At 37.8% G+C, this 18500-nt stretch overlaps 1 protein-coding gene across 3 annotated transcripts in view; it reads right to left on the bottom strand.

The window, feature by feature from the left end:
* Nucleotides 1-18500, bottom strand: part of KCNAB1 (potassium voltage-gated channel subfamily A regulatory beta subunit 1) — a 406565-nt gene that overhangs the window by 81281 nt on the left and 306784 nt on the right. For all 3 annotated transcript variants that reach the window (XM_074298061.1, XM_074298062.1, XM_074298063.1), the window contains exons 3-4: nucleotides 7176-7213; nucleotides 2074-2153 (exon numbers count right to left, since the gene is read on the bottom strand). In XM_074298061.1, the coding sequence (XP_074154162.1) occupies nucleotides 2074-2153; nucleotides 7176-7213 (118 nt within the window). The remainder of the gene's footprint in view (nucleotides 1-2073; nucleotides 2154-7175; nucleotides 7214-18500) is intronic.

The raw sequence follows: 18500 nt of genomic DNA, 5'->3' as shown, positions 1-18500 counted from the left end.
TATATTTGGGCGAATGGAATGAGAAGGCTCTCCAAACAACTGCCATGAAGGGTAGCTACAGTGGGTGAGAGGTTGGCCTAGATGACATATTATGGTTCCTTCCAACTCTGTGGCACTACAATGAATGCTGTGCCTCTTTGCCCCCCTTTTTGTACAGAATTTAATAGGATTATAAAGTAGAGAAAGGAGGACAGTATATGAAAGATTTTTCTACTAATATCACCCTCAATAGAATATAGGAGCTAGACTAAGAGGAGTCTGAAAAGAAATCAGTTATCATAATTATTATTTTATCCTTGGAAACAGAGAAAATCAGAGGCACTAATTCTCAGGCTTCTTAATGACCCTTAAACAAAAGTCCTTCTCCCCACAGAATGAAATGCCAAATGAGATAGAATGCACATAAGCCAGGCATTGATGAATCTCAGCTAACAAGTGATATAGTTTGATTGTGCTCTCTTCTGGAAAGTGGAGAATTAGAATCAAAGCCAATTACCACCCACCATAGAGCCAGACATTTTCAGAGGCTGTTAAAATAGCTGGATGGTTATCCATATCTTTAATAGTCTGAAATCTACTCTGGAGTGAAATGGATGGGGCGAATGTTCCCCTTAGCTCTAAAAGTTGCCATTTCACTGAGTTAGGAGCCAGTATCTATCTGTGTAGCTCAACCTGGTATTGAAACATACCTATTGGGTCCCCAAGTTTGGTGGGACCAGTCCAGAATGCTGGTGTTATTCTGGGAAGAAGTCATTGGCCATTTGTTCGCACATTTGGGTTTAAAAAAATCAATTTCACAAGTCCAAGATGGTAAACCTTTATGAGTCATCTGAAAAAGAACTGGGCATTTCAGTGCAAAACAAACTGAATCTGAATCACTTGAATGATATGACAGGCCTAGAAATTAATGTAGTCTTAGGCTTGGCAAGAGAATCATAGCAGCATACCCTGTGGGGATGATGGTCCCATTGTGCCTAGTCTAGGTCAAATCACATTTGAAGCATGATCTTCAGTTTGGGGCACCACATTTTATAAAGACACTAATAAGTTAGTGTCTAGAATATAGCAAACTATAAGAGGAAGAGCTTCTAAAATATGTCCTAGACAAATTAGATGAAGGAACTGGGAACGTTTAGTCTAGAGAAGAAAAGACTAGAGGGAGGAGTTAAAAAAAACATATGAAAAATGTCTTCAACTATTTAAACACTCAAATAGAAGATGGCCTAGGTTTCTCCCTTTAGTCCTCAGAGAAACTAGAAGTATTGGGGAAAAATTGTCAAGACTTGAGCCAAAAAAACATTTTGGCTGTGAGTGAGATATCATAAGAAATTTGTGAGAGGATAAAAATAAAAGGTACTTCTAATTTTTTTAAACAGTAAGAACACAAAAGATGACCTTCTCCCAATTAAAGCTATCTCAAAGTGGAATGAACTTCTTCAGGAGATGGTAGATTCTCCTTCAGTACAGGTCTTCCAGTAAAGGCTGGGTAACATTTGTTGAATGTAAGCAACTTGAGAGCACTTCTTTTATATCCCCAACTCTTAGCACATTGTTCTTACATCTAGGACAAATTTGTTAATTCACTAAATGATGGAGGGGATTTTTTTGTTTGATTAATGTTGTATAAGACTGCCCCTAACCAACTCTGATATTATGTGATCATCACCTTACACTTCATTAATCTGGTACCCCTCCTGTCTATATGTATGTGTACACACACACACACACACACACACACACACACACACTCCCTACATATACACACACACCATATTCTATAGTGTAACAACCTAGTTTTGTTAATAGGTATGAGAAAGAAGGTAGAGAACAGACTGTCTGCATCCTTTTTCCAATTTCTACACAATGGCTGTTGTGAGGGTAGTGTCACAATAATAAGTTTGTGAAGCAAGAGCAAGGAAAGGAGGCAAAGATTATAGGGGGAAGGAGCTAGGACATGGCCAAGTCACCTGGGAAGATGGGAAGGGAAGTGAGAACAAAACCATTTTATGTGGCAATCCACCCCCAAACAACACCTTCAATGTATACCCTCCCCCAATGCAAACCAGTGCGTACTTGCCAGCAGCATACACCTCCGCTGTGTCAAAGAGGTTGACTCCACTCTCATAGGCAATTGTCATTAGTCTTTCAGCAACCTTGGGGAAGACACAGAGTTAGAGAAGCCAGCTGTGCTTTCCAGCCCAGAAATCTCCTTACCAGTCACTGAATCATAGTTCCAGGTCTTTGAAATCTCACTGCTGAGTTCATTTATGGGTCTTCTTGCCCAGAGAAGCAAAATGCTTTTCCCAGTAGAATATTAACTTCTTGAAGGCAAGAACTGATTTAATTTTGCCACTGTATCCTCAGAACTAGCACATTGCCATGGAAACAAAGTAGACATTTAATAAATGCTTGATAACTTAGTTGGGATAATCACTATGACCCCAAAAGTTATTAATGTATATAATGTAATGAATCTTCCCCTCTCATATTTCCATATAATTTTGTGTGGTCATTCTTTTATTCTATTAGAATGAAATATGGCATCGTAGGGACCAATACTGTTAACTAACAATGAACTCAGTACATATTCCATAGCTAATTATTGCTGTGCCTGTAATTACAGAGGTAGATAACATTTCCAAGAAATCTCTCAGACAGGATGGTTCTTTTAAATCTTATTTACAAAGTCATAGAATCGCACATAAAGTCAAGATCTAAAAATATCTCAATGTGCTAAAAGATTGGGGCAAATCCATTAAGATAAAATGTAATGGAGATAAATATAAAAACTATCCTTGGATTCAAAAAAACATTTTCATAAATATAGAATGGGAAGATATTTCTAGGTAGACATGTCTATAAAAACAGTGTTGGGATATTAGTTGAATGCAAGGTCAACAAGAGTCAATAGTAATAAATACATAGTAGTGAGAAAGACCAGTATGATCTTATGCTGTTGGGAAAAAGACACAGTAATCCAGAGCAAAAATGATGGCTTTTGTGGTTCAATTGTTTCAGTAGTACTTGACTGTTCTTGCCCCCATTTAGGGTTTTCTTGGCAAAGATATAGGAGTGATTTGCCATTTCCTTCTCTAGCTCATTTTACAGATGAGGAAACTGAGGTAAACAGGGCGAGGTGGCTTGCCCAGGTCATACAAATAGTAAATGTCTGAAGCCAAATGTCTTGAACTCACAAAGATGAGTTTTTCTGACTCCAGACTTGATACTCTATCCACTACACTACTTAACTGCCCTAAAGAAGATGAAGGAAGTACTGTATTCTTCCTTTGTTCAACCACATAAAATTCTGTTTTCATATTTTAGAAAGAACATCAATAAGGTAGACAATATACAGAAAAGGCCAGACAAAAGAATGAGAGGTCTGGAGACCAGATCCAATCCAGTTGAAGGAACTGTAGATTCTTAGTTTGGAGAAGAGAAAATTTAAGGACATAATTGTCTTCATATATATGAAGGATTGTCATTTGAAAGAGTAATTAAATTTAGTCTGTTTGGCCCCGGAAAGCCTATCAAAAGGTAGAAGTTACAGCAAAGTAAATTTAGATTCTAGGTCAAGAAAAATACTCCCCCAAATTAGAACTATTCTAGAGTAGAATGAGCTTCCATAGGATGCTACTACTTCCTGGAGGCCTTTAAGAAATGACCAGATGAGCACTTATTGATGGGGTTCCTAAATAGGGGATCATTGGACTATTTGGCCCCTGGGATCCCACTCAACTCTGAGAGTCTGAACTCTCCAATATGGTGTTATTGTAGAAAGATCATCAGGATTAAAATCCTGCCTTGGTTACTTCTCACTTGTGTAATGTTGTAAATATAGTGTCATCTTATTTCTTTAAAACTTCAGTTTCTTCATCTGTAAATAGACATTAGACTCGTTGATAATTAACATCCCATCCAGTTCTGCATCTATGGTTTTGGATTGTGGATTTATTTGACAATTTAATGGGAAAATTTACAAACATATTTCCAAGTTTTTATTGTTTTCTTAATAAGAGTACCATTCACACAATTCATTCCTCATAATATCATTTTTATTATTTACTTGTAACTTTATAAAAGTCAATAGTCAAAAACTCCAGATGGCACAACTAGCCTTTTCCCATTATTTGGGAGACAGTAATTCATGTTGTTTTGTCAGCCTTTCTAGGAAAAAATATCTTTTTAGGGGACTTAAAAAATCTCCCTAATGAAAATTGTGATCAACTTTCAAAGAAAAGTGCATATAAGAATTTTTAGGAAAATAACTGTCTAGACTGGCATGAATATTTAAGGTATTTCCCCAGAATATTTGCCAACAAGTAAGTGGAAATACAAAATAGGATTGAATTTTTTCTTACACCACTTTTCTAAATGGAACAGGTTCTTTATTCATTCTATTTTGAAAATCACATTGACATATCCTGGACCATAATTTCTCCAGGCAAGCTCTTTACTTATCCTATGTTTTCGTCTATAAAATGGAGCCTGAGGGAGAATGGAAAGCACTAGGTAATTTTTAAGGTCCCTTTTAAGCTCTAATTCATGATTACTATCTGGGGTTCCTAAAGCATAGAGGCCATAGGGTAAACTTGAAAGAGTGTGGTAGATTTGGGTTCTCTACCACTTGGCACCTATGGGTTCTTGAGCACCTCCCCTTTTAATCTATAAAATAGACATAGAAATATCTAAGGATATTAAGTTTATGGAAAACTTGTGGTTAAATATTTGTTGGTATTAGAAGAGACACTGGAGGAATACCAAAGAATCACTGCTCACTACCTTGGGAGATAGTATCGAGCCTAGAAATAAATTTCATCCATTCTTTCACTACTTGTCAGCCAACCCATACTGTCCCCAGTTTCTGCTTGGTTTGCAAACTTTGCCAATAAAATCCCTACCAGAAAAAAAATTGATTCTCTAGGGCTTGATATGACCAACACAATGACATCCATAAACCACAGTATCTAGATATTGATAAGTAATCCACTTGGATTCTATATCTGGATCTCTTCCATGACAAAGTTCAACAGATTAGATCAATATAGTTATCCCTGTTTCATGCTCCAAAGGATTATCAAATAAGGCCATACCGATTATTAGATCCTTGAAGGATATAGAAGTTAGATCTATACAAAGTGAACCACATTGCCCTGTTCTTTCTCTCTGGAAAGTCTTCAGGAAAAGATAAATGTCCTCTTGGTGGGGACGTGTTAGACTAGGTACCAAGTGAACAACATTTGTTATTCATCTATTACGTGTAAGACTGCACTACATTGGTGCTAGATCATGGGGATATAGAGACAAAAGGGATGTGTATGTGTGTGTGTGTGTTTATATAAGTATATATTCCTTTATTTTCTGAGGAATATCTTCAAGAGGAAAAAGCACTGGGCCATTGGAAAGAAAATGGGATTACAGTATGATCCTGTACTCCAAAAGGAACAGATCTTCATTGTCTCTTCCCTAAGAATCACACTGTTCCACAACATACTTGCTAAATATGAGAAAGCATTAACTTTGGATCTTTTTCCCCCCTCTTGTTGGCTGTCTAAAATCAGATTGCCACTGGCTTTTCTATCCTAAACCTGAATGAGCCAAAACTAAGCTGTCAGTGTTCACCTCACTACCTCCATTCCACTTCTGACTGGCTCTGGACAAAGGGACTTATATGCTGCCTGAGATCAGCACTTCACTCACAGTGAAAATTTCCCATTAGTCATGTCAGTGCTCAGAAAATTGACTCCTTTGCTTTTATTTACAAATCTGTGCTCCCTTTAGAGGAAAGGATCCCCAATTTCATATTGGAAGGGTGTTTGGAGATCACTTAGTTCAATCCTTTTCTTTTATTGATGAGAAAATGAGAGCTCCAGTGACTTGGCCAATATTACACAGGGAGAGAGGGACAGAACTAGGCATCAAACCCAAGTTACCTAACTGCAAAGCCAATGGACTGTAACTTCTTCAGTGGAGTCTATTGGGGTTGAAGAACTATGGATTTGGAGCTGGAAGTAACCATGGAGGACACCAAGCCCAGCCTCCTCATGTCCTCTCTTGTTTCTAGAGGCTATGGAGACTGGCTTTCCACCAAATACAGACAAAAAAGATACAGATGCTGAGGGAGGGGTGCCAGCAGCTTCCCTGAGGGACAGCGCCTCTGACACTCTGGCCAGTGTTCCATTGACCATTGGGCATTGGGGTTCAGTGTTGGCCTGAGGTCTTTTGAGTTCTTGGGGAGAGGAGTTGACTTTTAAAGGACAAGTATGGCAAATTCCATCAGAAAAGGAAAGAATTCTATTCTGAAGTAAAAAGAAAAAGCAATGCTTTATTCCTTGTTCATTTATTTTTTTAAATTTTAAATCCAAACTTTCATAGCTTATGTTTACTTAAGGTCAGGTACATCCAGGGGTATGCTAGAGCCAGATTGAACTGGCCCAAAGGAGCTGGTTGTTAAATTTTTCTTGCATTTATGCCTCAGAAATTGTCAAATGTTATAAATCATGGTTTCATCTATTGTTTTATTGCTGTCTGGGATCAATTAAGTGATGGGTAAAATGTTAACAATGCAGATTAAACTTTTGTGTGTACACTCCCCCTTCCCCCAGTCAGTTATTAAACTTTTACTATCACATTCCCAGACCTGTACTCAACCTAGAGCAACTTGTTCCATTTTTTATTTGCCCCAGTGTAAAAATGTTATTCATTGCACATTTTTGCAAAAAAAAAAAAAAAATAGAATTAGCCTGTTGTAATGCTGACAGCGCAGTGCTTGAAGTCTTGAAGATTTGCTTTCCCATTCTACCTCTAACGCTAACTGTGTAACCTTGTTACTTTAATCTCTATGTGCCTCAAGTAACTCTGAGGGCTTATCGTAGAGTTGTGATCTGCAGTGATGGAGGGATTTCCCACAATAGGATCACTGCCATGGTGACAAAACCACAGAAGCTTCATAAATTCATGACAATTTACAAAACAAAGCAAGAGAAAGCATTCATACCATATAATCCACATTACATATGAATTATATTTAGCAATTTTGTCTTATAGAAATATCCCAGTGTTCAATAGTCTAGCATTCTGGAACTAGATGTCTTCCAGAGCTCTGTGCCATACTGTGATCAACATTATTTTCAAATTAACCTATTTTTTTAAAATTGAAAGCAAAAGTGACTTACCTCATCTGAAATTTGACCTCCAAAAGTGACCCATGTTCCTGGAAAAAGAACACAAAATTGCACGTTATTTTTTATGATTTCCTTAATCCTGAGCTGAGTGTAATGGGAAAAGATTACTTTTTTCAAATAATTTATTGCCGATATTGTAACTGGCTGATAGGTCTGTGGTGAGAGGAGATGGCTACAGACTAACTTGGCTGAAGTGCTCCCTCCTGTCCTGCTGAATTACTGAAGCAGCTAATAATTCTGAAAGAGAGGATGAGGTTAATGGGCTCATTTTATCCATATCCCCTGACGTCCAATCTATCTGTGACTGCTTCTTCTTTTCTCCTTTTCCCCTTCTTTGAATGCCTTCCCTTAGAGGAAGAAGTCAGAGTGGGCTCTCTCCAATAGGTGGTGCTCCTACTAAATTGGAATATCCATCCTCAAAGAAGGAACAGTAGCCAGGCTAGAGTTTGGGGAGGTTAAAATCAGTGACTAGCAAAGCATGTAAGAGTTTTTCTGAAATGCTCTGCTCTCAGAAATGCCCATGAGGGAATGAGTTTAAGGATTAGGATGCTGCAGAAAGTATCTCAGAGTGAATAAGGAAAGACTGGATCTGTGATTTCATTGTTTTAGGGAAATCCCAGAGGAGAAAACTCCTACTGAGGCAGCCCAGCTGCCACTGAGAGCTTAATTGATCTGCCCAGGGACACAAAATTAATAAGTATAAGAGTCTCCAATCCAGCTTTCTACCCATTCATTCCATCACACTGTGAAGCCCCATAAAAGTTATCCAAGGTAGGAAAAAAAAAGACTGCTTGAAGTCCTGAGCTTGTAGAAGAGCACTGAAAGATCATTAGAAAGGCCAAAAGTAAAGATGAGAACATAGAAGTGATGTCTTTTTTTGTGGTTTAACACACAGGCCTCTTAGAGCTCAGTCTAAACTTGCTAAAAATCACAATTGAAAAGACAAGATCTGGAGCCACTCAGAACCTCTCCAACTCACCCAGAAGTCCATGGTTCCATCCCTAGAACTTAAGGAACCTGCAGAGGCTCTCAGTGTGTCAGGCCTTGATGATGTTTAAGCATTCTAAATTCCACTCTCTATAAATCACTCAGGAAAAGATGCTCAGAATGAGACCATTGAGGATGCCACAGGTTCTGCTGCTCAGCAGATGGACCCAGCTTGCAAATGCTTGATAAAGAGATCTTGTAGAGAGGTTTGTAATTTTGCATTTCAGAATGCTTCCAAATTAATTATATTTTTGGATTTCCAATTCTAATCCAAATCCTGGGATTAAGAGCATGCGGTTATGTACCATTCTGTTCTTCGGGGGTCTTAGGGACCAAAAATGCTGAATAACAAACAAAAAACCCCATGGGAGGAATTATCATGTGTCTAACAATGTCTGTGTGCCTAATCTCTTTATTTCTGTTGCCTTCAAGCAATCGACCATACATACCAGCATGGTTTCTGAACAATGCCTTTAAAATCATAAAATATATTTTAAACACTTGGCCAAATGTCTCAATTTAGTCAAGAATGCTTAATCTAACTGAGAAGTTCCAGGATTTAAAGCTGAAGACTTAGACGCCAAGTTAATTCAAACTCTTCATTTTACAGATAATAGAACTCAAACTTGAAGAGGGAAGGGACTTGTCCAAGATCACACAGGCAGGAGAGCAGCTAAGTGGTGCAGTGGATCAGAGCACCAGCCCTGAGTTCAGGAGGACCTGAGTTCAAATGTGATCTCAGACACTTAACACTTCCTAGCTGTGTGACCCTGGGCAAGTCACTTAACCCCAGCCTCAAGGGAAAAAAAAAATCACACAGGCCGTAAATGTAGGAGTTGAGATTTGAATTCATCACTCTTTCCATGGCACCATGCTGAATTCTCCTTGGCCTGAAGTCTCTCAAGAAATCTCAGTATATTTCACACCTTTAAGTCCCGGATTACTTCCAGAAGTTAGCTGATAATGGCCAAGTCTTGGCCATACAAACATTTCTCTTCCTTCCTCCTTAGAAGTGTGTGTGGGGGGAATCTTTTCCTTTAGTTGCCTAGTTGAGGGAAGAGCAGATATAACTTGGGTTTGAAAGGGCACATGGATTAATCAACCAAAATAAAAAAAATAAAAAAACATGGTTCATATTTATTATTAGAAAATTTCAAATGACAGGAATGGATAGACAGCAACTGGCCAAATATTAGGTAACAGTTTTTTTGTTTTTTTTTTTTTTGCTAAGCTCCTTTGGGATCATTTTAAAAATTCTTATTTAGTTTCTAGTGAAAAGAAACTTCTATGATCCCCAAGGTTGCTTACATTTATTTCACTGCCAAAAAATCAAATTATGGCAGTGTTGTTTTAGAGGATTCAGCTTTAGTCTGACACTTGTTATTTCTAAAGGCATTATTATTATCATTAATTTTTTTTTAGCACCGTATGCTTACAATAGGAAAGGTGCTTCCAAAAGGTCCAAATGACAGACTGGGCTCTCTTGATCACCCAATGAGCACATGTATCATTGCTTTTTGTCTTCATATTAGTGAGCCTTCAAACATGACGCAGGGGAACTGAGATGGGAAAAGAAGAGAAGGAAATAGAAAGCCTGGGGCAATTATCTTTTATTCTTTGTTACCTGGTTACCATGTGAGGGATTTACAGTAAGCCTTGTCTACTCACTCAAGGAACTGGCTATAATTGGGTGTTTACCATTCAGGGAGACCATTCAGCTTCTGAACAAAGAATACTTGGGATGTTTAGATGTAATATTTATTTCATAAAGTAAACTGTCAGGTTTGCAGAGTTTGTCACCACAGTCTCCATATAAAACATATATTTGCTTATAATTGCTCAGTTAAAAGTGCTTGATTCTTATGGTGCCACAGGTATCTTGTCTTAACAGTCAAGCTCAATAACTTGCTTAAAACTGATTTCAGTTATAGAAAGAATAATAATAATGGCTGATATATATATATTTTGTAAACTGTACTATACACACACACACACACACACATATATATATAGTACAGTTTACAAAATGCTTTATATTCATTATCTTATTTGATCCCCCTTTGATCATTTTCCTTTCTCCTATCCCTTGATTCCTTCTTCCTTTCTCCCTTCTTTCCTTCTTTATTACTGTCCTCATTTCCTCCCTCCCCTCCTTCTCTTCCTACTTTTTCTTTCCTTCCTTCCATCCTTCCCTCTTTTTTCCTTCCTTCCTTCCTTCCTTCCTTCCTTCCTTCCTTCCTTCCTTCCTTCCTTCCTTCCTTCCTTCCTTCCTTCCTTCCTTCCTTCCTTCCTTCCTTCCTTCCTTTTATAATTTATAAAAATTCATTTCTAATCCAAGGCTATATCATCTAGGGGACCAAGAGAAGAACTGGAGGAGATAGTACTTGAACTGAACTTAAAGAAAGCTAAGACTGTTAAAAGGAGATGAGATAGATCATGGGGGCAGCTTGTGCGAAGTCAGAAAAGAAGATGGAGTTTTAAACTGTATAGGAAGAACAGCATCTAGAATACTAGATAGTTAGGTGGTGCAGTAGTTGGAACACTAGATCTGGAGTTCAAATACCTACTTGCTCTGTGATCATAGAGAAGTCTAGGATTATAATGAACAGCAGGCTAACATGGTGACATGCCATCCAAAGAAGTGATGTTGGGCAAAATTAAGAGAAATTCCAGGAATGAGGAAGTCATGGTCCTGCCATACTTTGTTCTGGGCATTCCACATATCCATATCTAGTTTTCTGTTTTCTGTTCAGTTCTAGGCAACACATTTTAGGAAAGTCATTGATCCTCAATGATGTTCAAAGGAGAATAATTAGATTTGTCAAAGGCTTTGAGCTCATGCCCATGAAGAGCTGTTGAAAGAACTGGGAATTTGAGGCTGGAGAAGAGAAGACTTAGGGGAGACAGGATTGTTATCCTAAGAATTTAAAAGGCCTTCATATGGAAGAAGGATGAGACATGTTTTGTTTGGCCAGAGAAAGTAGGTCTGGGAAAAATGATGAGAAGTTACAAAGAGGTCAAGGGAAGCTTGATCTAACAATCAGTGGAATACTTTTGTCTCCAGAAAGAGTGGGATCCCTCATGATGAAAATCTTTAAAGCAGACAATGGATAATCATTTCTCCAGGGTGTTGACAAGGGAATTCTTAGGTCGGACTAAGTAAACTCTGAGGTCCCTTCTAACTGAAGTTCATTGATTCTATGAAAATTGTGAGCCAAGTATGCATTTACATTTGGGGTCTCCCAGAGCCTCACCTTCCTTGGCACAAATCATTCTTTCCTACCATATTGTTCTCTCAACCCACTATCCCCTGCCAGTCTCCAGACCTTTTTATGAACATGGAAATACTGGCTTCATGGAAAATCACTTTCACAAATCCAGCTCTGGAAAAACTTCCAAAATGAGACCATTTTCTCCTCTGACTTCCAGAGGAACTCTCGATCTTTTGTTTTTGTATAAGTTTTAGAAACTAAAAGGAGTATTAGGAATCACTCAACTAAGCCATCTTCTTAGATTGATGAAAAAACCTGGGAAAAAAAGTTATGGTAGCATCTATTCCAGACTGGCTCTGAGAAAGGTCTCAGGTTGTTCTACTGCAACAGGGCACACATAGAAACTACAGATTCTCTTTAGATTTCTCTGATGATCAAAAGTAATGAAATGGCCAGGTCTTCTTCTTGAAAGACTGGATACAGAAGGAAGGGGATCTTGGGATGCCTTCTAGGGACCTGAGATATGCTTTTCTATACTTATACATCAAAAATATATTAAGTGAAGCTATACCCATCAGCCACCACCTCCCTATTTCCTCAATAAAGCAAAGTCTTGAGTCAAGAATCAACACTATTCTTGACTTTTAGTCTCATTCCTCCTCATTCCCCAACTACCCTCTAATCATTTTAACATAATGCAGAAAATTGTTCTTCAATCTTTTTTTGCATCTGCCAGTATTCCCATTAAAAGCCTGTCCCTTATTTTTGGAATCAAGCTGCTGGGACTGGGGATTCTTTTTTGGCCTCCAAGATGTTGCTAATGAGCATCTGGCCAGAGTTAAAGAAATGAAATCACAACTAAACCTTTTTATCAGTCACCTTAATCACCTTTCTGTGCAATAACCTGACTACAGCTTCACATATGCTCTGACACTGTGTTCTTGACAATAGCTTTAAATAACAATGGATAACATGCAAAGAAGAGCTATGCACCAGTCAGACAAAGATATAATTGGTTTTCCCTTTGGACCTTTGAGGAAGTGTGAAGGCAAGGAAAGGCACTACTCCTGTTTTACATGTGGGAATGAAGATTTTAACTTAAGAAAATGAATTATTGTAGATCCTTTTGAAAGTACTCTCCTGAGTGCTTGTGTTCAACATCAAAATTATAAGATGGGTTCAGGCAATTTCAGCTTGTCTAAAAAAGGGTGTAATGAAGTACAATCTCAAAATGAGCCAACTGTTGGGCATGGTAACCAAAAGACCCAATGTGATCTTACTTGACATTGAGAGACACAATATATGGGCTATATCTATATATCTATATCTATATCTATAAATCTATCTATCTATCTATATCTATATCTATCTATACATATATATATACATACATATAAATATATATCATATGGGCTATGATAGTCTTGATATACTCTGCCCAAGTTAGATCAAGGAGAAAGGATTAGGTTCAGTTTTGGGTAACAGGATGGTTATTCATAAGCTAGAAAGAAGCTAGAGGAGGACAACTGGAATGGTGATAAGTCTCAAGTTTGTGCTATATCAGGCTTAATTGAAGGCCTAAAAATGTTTTAACTTTGAAACCACTCCAAAGAAATCAGATCAATAATCCACTCAGGAAAAACCACATGGATGAAAAATGCCCACTGTCTAGAATGATATGCAATGGGATGGGAAGTTCATTGAGCTTGTCATTCACTATTTACATTTCAAAGAAATTTTACAAATGGATGCTGAACTAATTCTAGTTTAAAAAATAGGAAAAACACCATGTTGGCTTACATTTGAAACATCAATCAGTGCTTTCAGAAGCTTCATGTTTTTTCTTAAAACAAAACCCTAGATTTTTAACACTAACATTTTCTTGGTGATATCACATAGTTGTGAATTACAGAATACCAATCTCTCAAGAATCAAAACTGTGGGTAATGAAAAGACAATAGAGAGATACATGGCAGATGTAAGTCACAGCCTATTACTGCATTGAATAGTGTGCAAGGAATGGTATGAAAAAGAGATGTCTGTTCAGAAAACAAAATCATATACTGAGAGTGACAGATAACAGATGATTGCCTCAGTACTGCCCCTCAATACTTGTGAAATGTGTTAAAAATTAAAGGAAGCTTGTTGGAGAGATCTCTTAAAGAAAGATATGGACAAGAATGGAACAAGGTGAAAAGGCTTAGAAGATTTGTGATCTGCCTTTTGGGGAGCCTGCTTCATCAAGGAGATCTTGAACCCCTTGATGTTTTGAAATATATTTTCAGAATAAGGATGTATATTAATAGAAATTGGAAGATCAGGATCAGAGGTCTAAGGTTTAACAGAACCTCAATTAGTCAACCTTTTTATTTTACATATGATGAAACTTGAGGCTCAAGAAAGTGTCCAATGCCTTATGGGTAGTGAGTGTGGGAGGCAGTAATTAAAACAAAATTTTCTGCCTCAAGAACTCGTCTTCTTCAGGTGCCCAATGATACTAAAAAGGTATAATTTTCTGTAGAAATGTTCTTTCCTATAACATCAATGGGGAGTTTTATGTTAACCTGGGTAAGAAAAGAGAGACAAGAGCTGTTTTCAAACACTGAAGGGCTTCCAAGGGATTCCAAGGAGGGGTTGTTCAGTTTGGCCCCAAGAGCAGATCTAGGGATTGTGTTTGAGGTGGCAGAGACATAGATTTAGACTAGATGCCAAGAAAAAAAAGCTGTTAATAATTTGAATAATCCCAAAGTAGAATGAATTGCCTGGGAAGAAGTGAGTGCTTTTTAATGGAGGTCTTCAAGAAAAATGTCTACTTTATAGGGATATTGTGTATAGGAAGGAGTCTTTTGGGGCTATGCTGCTTTGGAGTGAATAATCACTGAGATCTCTTCCAACTCTGAGTAGTTGTGTTTCTACAGAAGATGTGCACACACTTCTCTGTCCTGGCCTTTTGTGAGCAAGGCAAAGAAAGGATGTAAGTGGTAGGGTGCCCAAGTGGAGCAAGGGATAGAACATAGGAAGATGTTGGAGTCAGGAAGATCCAATCAATCTCATGCATTTACCTGCTGTGTTATCTTGGTCAAGTCACTTAACCTCCATTTGTCTCAGTTTCCTTTAATACAAAATGTATATAATAACAATCCTTTCTTTTCAGGGTTGTTAGGGGACCAAATGAGAAAATGTGCAAACAATGCTTTACAAACTTTAAAGTACTATAAAGAAATGTTCGCTACGATGTTCTGCTGGTGGTGGTGGTTTATAACTTAACTGAACTCTCTTTTGGAGAACCAGGGTCACAGAATTTAAGTTAAGATGTCAATATTACCTCCATGGTAAATAGCATATGTGGCTTAAACTTCATGAACTTTCCTTAGGAGGAGAATATAAGCAAAAACTACTACTACTATTATCACCACCATTACTACTACTGCTGGTGCTGCTGTTGCTATTGCTATTGCTATTGCTGCTGCTATGATTGCTACTGTTACTGTTGCTACTGTTGTTACTATTGTTGTTACTGCTGCTACTATTGTTGCTACTACTAAACTGTTACTGTTGTTGCTGTTGTTACTATTGTTGTTGCTGCTACTATTGTTGCTACTACTAAACTGTTACTGTTGTTGCTGTTGTTACTATTATTGTTACTGCTACTATTGTTGCTACTACTAAACTGTTACTGTTATTGCTGTTGTTACTATTGTTGTTGCTGCTACTATTGTTGCTACTACTAAACTGTTACTGTTGCTGCTGTTGCTACTATTGTTGCTATTGCTACTATTATTGATGCTATTATTACTGCTACTATTGTTACTATTGCAGCTGCTACTGCTACTATTGTTGCTGCTGTTATTATTGCTACTGCTGCTGTTACTACTGTTACTACTATTGCCTTAGATGCTGTTACTACCATTTATATATTCTTACTACTTTCCAGGCCAGTTATACAAAATCTCATTTGATCTTCACAACAGCCTTGAGAGATTGGTGGTGTTATTACCCCCATTTTACAGTTTAGCAAACTGAAGAAAACAGGGATTAAAAGAAATAGGCCTAGGGTCACACTGCTAGGGAATATCTGAAGCTAGATTTGAACTCAGGTCTTCCTGACTTCAAGCCAGCAGTCTATCTATTGCATATCAATATTTCACATTTCATATCAAAAATAATAATTCACCTCAGTAATAAGAATGATGACAATAGCTACTAGAATTAAAAGACTAGAATTGTGAAGACTGTCACTTGAATGACTACCACAATTTCTGTTATCAAGCAATTAAAATATTTATAACAAGATTACAATATACTACCAGTGGTCCTCAAACTTTTTCAATAGAGGGCCACTTCACTGTCCCTCAGACTGTAGGAGGGCCAGACTATAGTAAAAACAAAAGCTCACACTCTGTCTCTGCCCCTCAGCCCATTTGCCATAACCCGTTGGGCCTCATAAACGTCCTCAGCGGGCCGCATCTGGCCCGTGAGCCGTAGTTTGAGAACCCCTGTACTAGGCACTGTGTCAAATATTGGGGATTCAAAGAAAGGTTAAAAAAAAAGTTCCTGTCCTTAAGGAACTTACATTCTAATGACTCTCTCCTTTCATGGAGTCAATTTCCTTCCAGTGAATGGAAATGACAAAATATTTTGCTGATGTTTGGCTTGGGTCCCTTACTGACTAAGTGACTAGTTAGTAAGTCAACTGGTATTCATTAAATTCTTACTATGTGACACGTATTACACTAAGAGCTGGGGATACAACCAAAGGCACAATCAATACCTGCCTTCAACTAGCTAACATTCTAACAGAGGAGACAATATGTAAATAACTGGTCACATATATTATAAAATTAGAGAGAGTAGAAAAACAGTCACCTGAGAAGGGAAGGAACTAGCCAATGAGTGTGTGGAGGTAAGTGCAGCTGATAATATCCTCTTGCTGAAGATGGAGTTTGAGCTAAGTCTTGAAGGAAGCCAGAGAAACTAAAGGTAGAGGGGGTTGTGAGAGCAGGACTAATGTCTCAATGTACATATATGAGATGGCATGACATTTTCAAGGATTTGTAAAAGGACAGCTATATGACAGAAGCTGTAGAGGGTATCAGAATGTAAGGAGGAGGGAGTAGGCTTTGGAGGATTTTTGAAGCCAAATAGAGAAGTCTATATAGAATTCTGGAGGCCATAGGGGGCCCAATGGAACTCTTGGAGCCAAAGAGTAGGAACAATGCTCTAGAAAAATTCCCCTTGGTCACTGAGTGGAGGGTGGAATGGAGGGGGAAGAGATAAGGAGATTAAGAGATTAATTCAATGGTCCAGGGTGATGAAGTGATGAGGACGGAAAAAAAAGGACTATGGCCATGTGAGTGGAGATGAGAAGACATCCTTGAGTGATGAAAAAAGATGTAAAATTGTTTGGATGTATGGAACAAAGGAATGGTGAGGTCATGGCCTGGATGATTCAGAGAATGGTGTCCTTGATGGCAAGAGAAAAGTTTGGAAAAAGGAAGGGCTTAGGGGGAAATTCATTATCATGAATTCTGTTTTGAGCCAAGACAGAATATTTTCCCCTTCATTAATAGGGTAAGCTCCCCTTCTTAAAATGAATCATTGACATCCTAAAGGATCTTTGGTTCTTTTTCTCTGTCTTATTATAATCACACAGTGTTATATTTTCCTGTTATATTTTCCTCCATCCTGGCCCCATCACCTCTTTACTAATGCCTAAAGACTAAAAAAATAGACTTATTTCCATCCAAACCTTTATATTTTCATGAATATTTTTCCACCTCCATAGCATCAAGTACAGATTTGGGGCTTCAGAGTCTAACACTGCCTTCCCTCTCTTTCTCTAAGGACTTATTTATACTAGGAGAGATACTTCCACAGGATTTGAGTGTAGTGGGCCCTGGAGCCTTGTGGTGCAATTTGAGATCAAGAGCCATGGCTGAGATTAGAAAGCACCATTCTTTGAAATGAAGTGAAAATTGCAACAAAAAAAGGTTGATGGAAAATCAAAGCCCTTCTCTTCTAAGGAGGTGCTGCCCCCAACAAAATGACCCACAGGTCTCAGAGTTCTTCTGGTGATGGAATTCTTACTTAACAGATGGAATAATGGCAGGCATTCCCATAAATATTAAATATCTTATAGTATATCCTAGGTACAATATATATGTGCAGAACCAAATTTTGTTGTTGTTGTTGCAAAGGAAGGATTGTATTTGGAAGGTAAAAATAATCTGGGAAGAGAAACAAAACAAAACAAAACAAAAAGCAATGCTCACAGTTTACATCATTTCCCAGTGTTCCTTTTCTGGATGTAGCTGATTCTATCCATCATTGATCAATTGGAATTGGATTAGCTCTTCTCTATGTTGAAAATATCCACTTGCATCAGAATAAATCCTCATACAGCATCATTGTTGAAGTGTATAATGATCCCCTAGTTCTACTCGTTTTACTCAACATCAGTTGATGTCTCTCCAAGCCTCTCTGTATTCCTCCTGTTGGTCATTTCTTACAGAACAATAATATTCCATAACATTCATATACCATAATTTACCCAACCATTCTCCAATTGATGGACATCCATTCAACTTCCAGTTTCTAGCCATAAAGTAGAGATTCTTAATTCTTTTTTGTGTCATGGATGACTTTAAAAGTTTGATGACATCTGTGGACCTCTTCTCTAAAACAGATGAATGTGTTAGGATGTGTAAAATAAAATATGTAGAGTTGCAAAGATGGTTCCTTCTCCTCCTCCTCTTCCTACCATATGTACCATACATATAATATTCACTTTTTTGCTTCAAAGAACTCCGAAAATCCCACCTACCTCCCAACCGTCCCTGGGAACAGAGACAGATGACAAAAAGCTTCTCCAGCTTCTATTCCCTGGATAGTTAACTGATCCACATGACAAGGGGTAAAAGAAACCTTAGTCACAAAAATGCATGTATGTATGTATGTATATATATAATATATATTCATATATATATATACACACACACATATACATATGTTTATGTATGTGTCTGTATGTGTGTATATATCAAGCTCACTGACTCCATATTAACAACCCTGCCCCAGAATAGCTAGATAAACTTGGGGATAAAGGTTTCCCGCTCTC

The sequence above is a fragment of the Sminthopsis crassicaudata genome, chromosome 3 (genome assembly GCF_048593235.1).
Source record: "Sminthopsis crassicaudata isolate SCR6 chromosome 3, ASM4859323v1, whole genome shotgun sequence".
Taxonomy (NCBI): Eukaryota; Metazoa; Chordata; class Mammalia; order Dasyuromorphia; family Dasyuridae; genus Sminthopsis; species Sminthopsis crassicaudata.
Note: the sequence above shows the minus strand (reverse complement) of the source record. Positions and strands in the feature narration are given on the sequence as shown.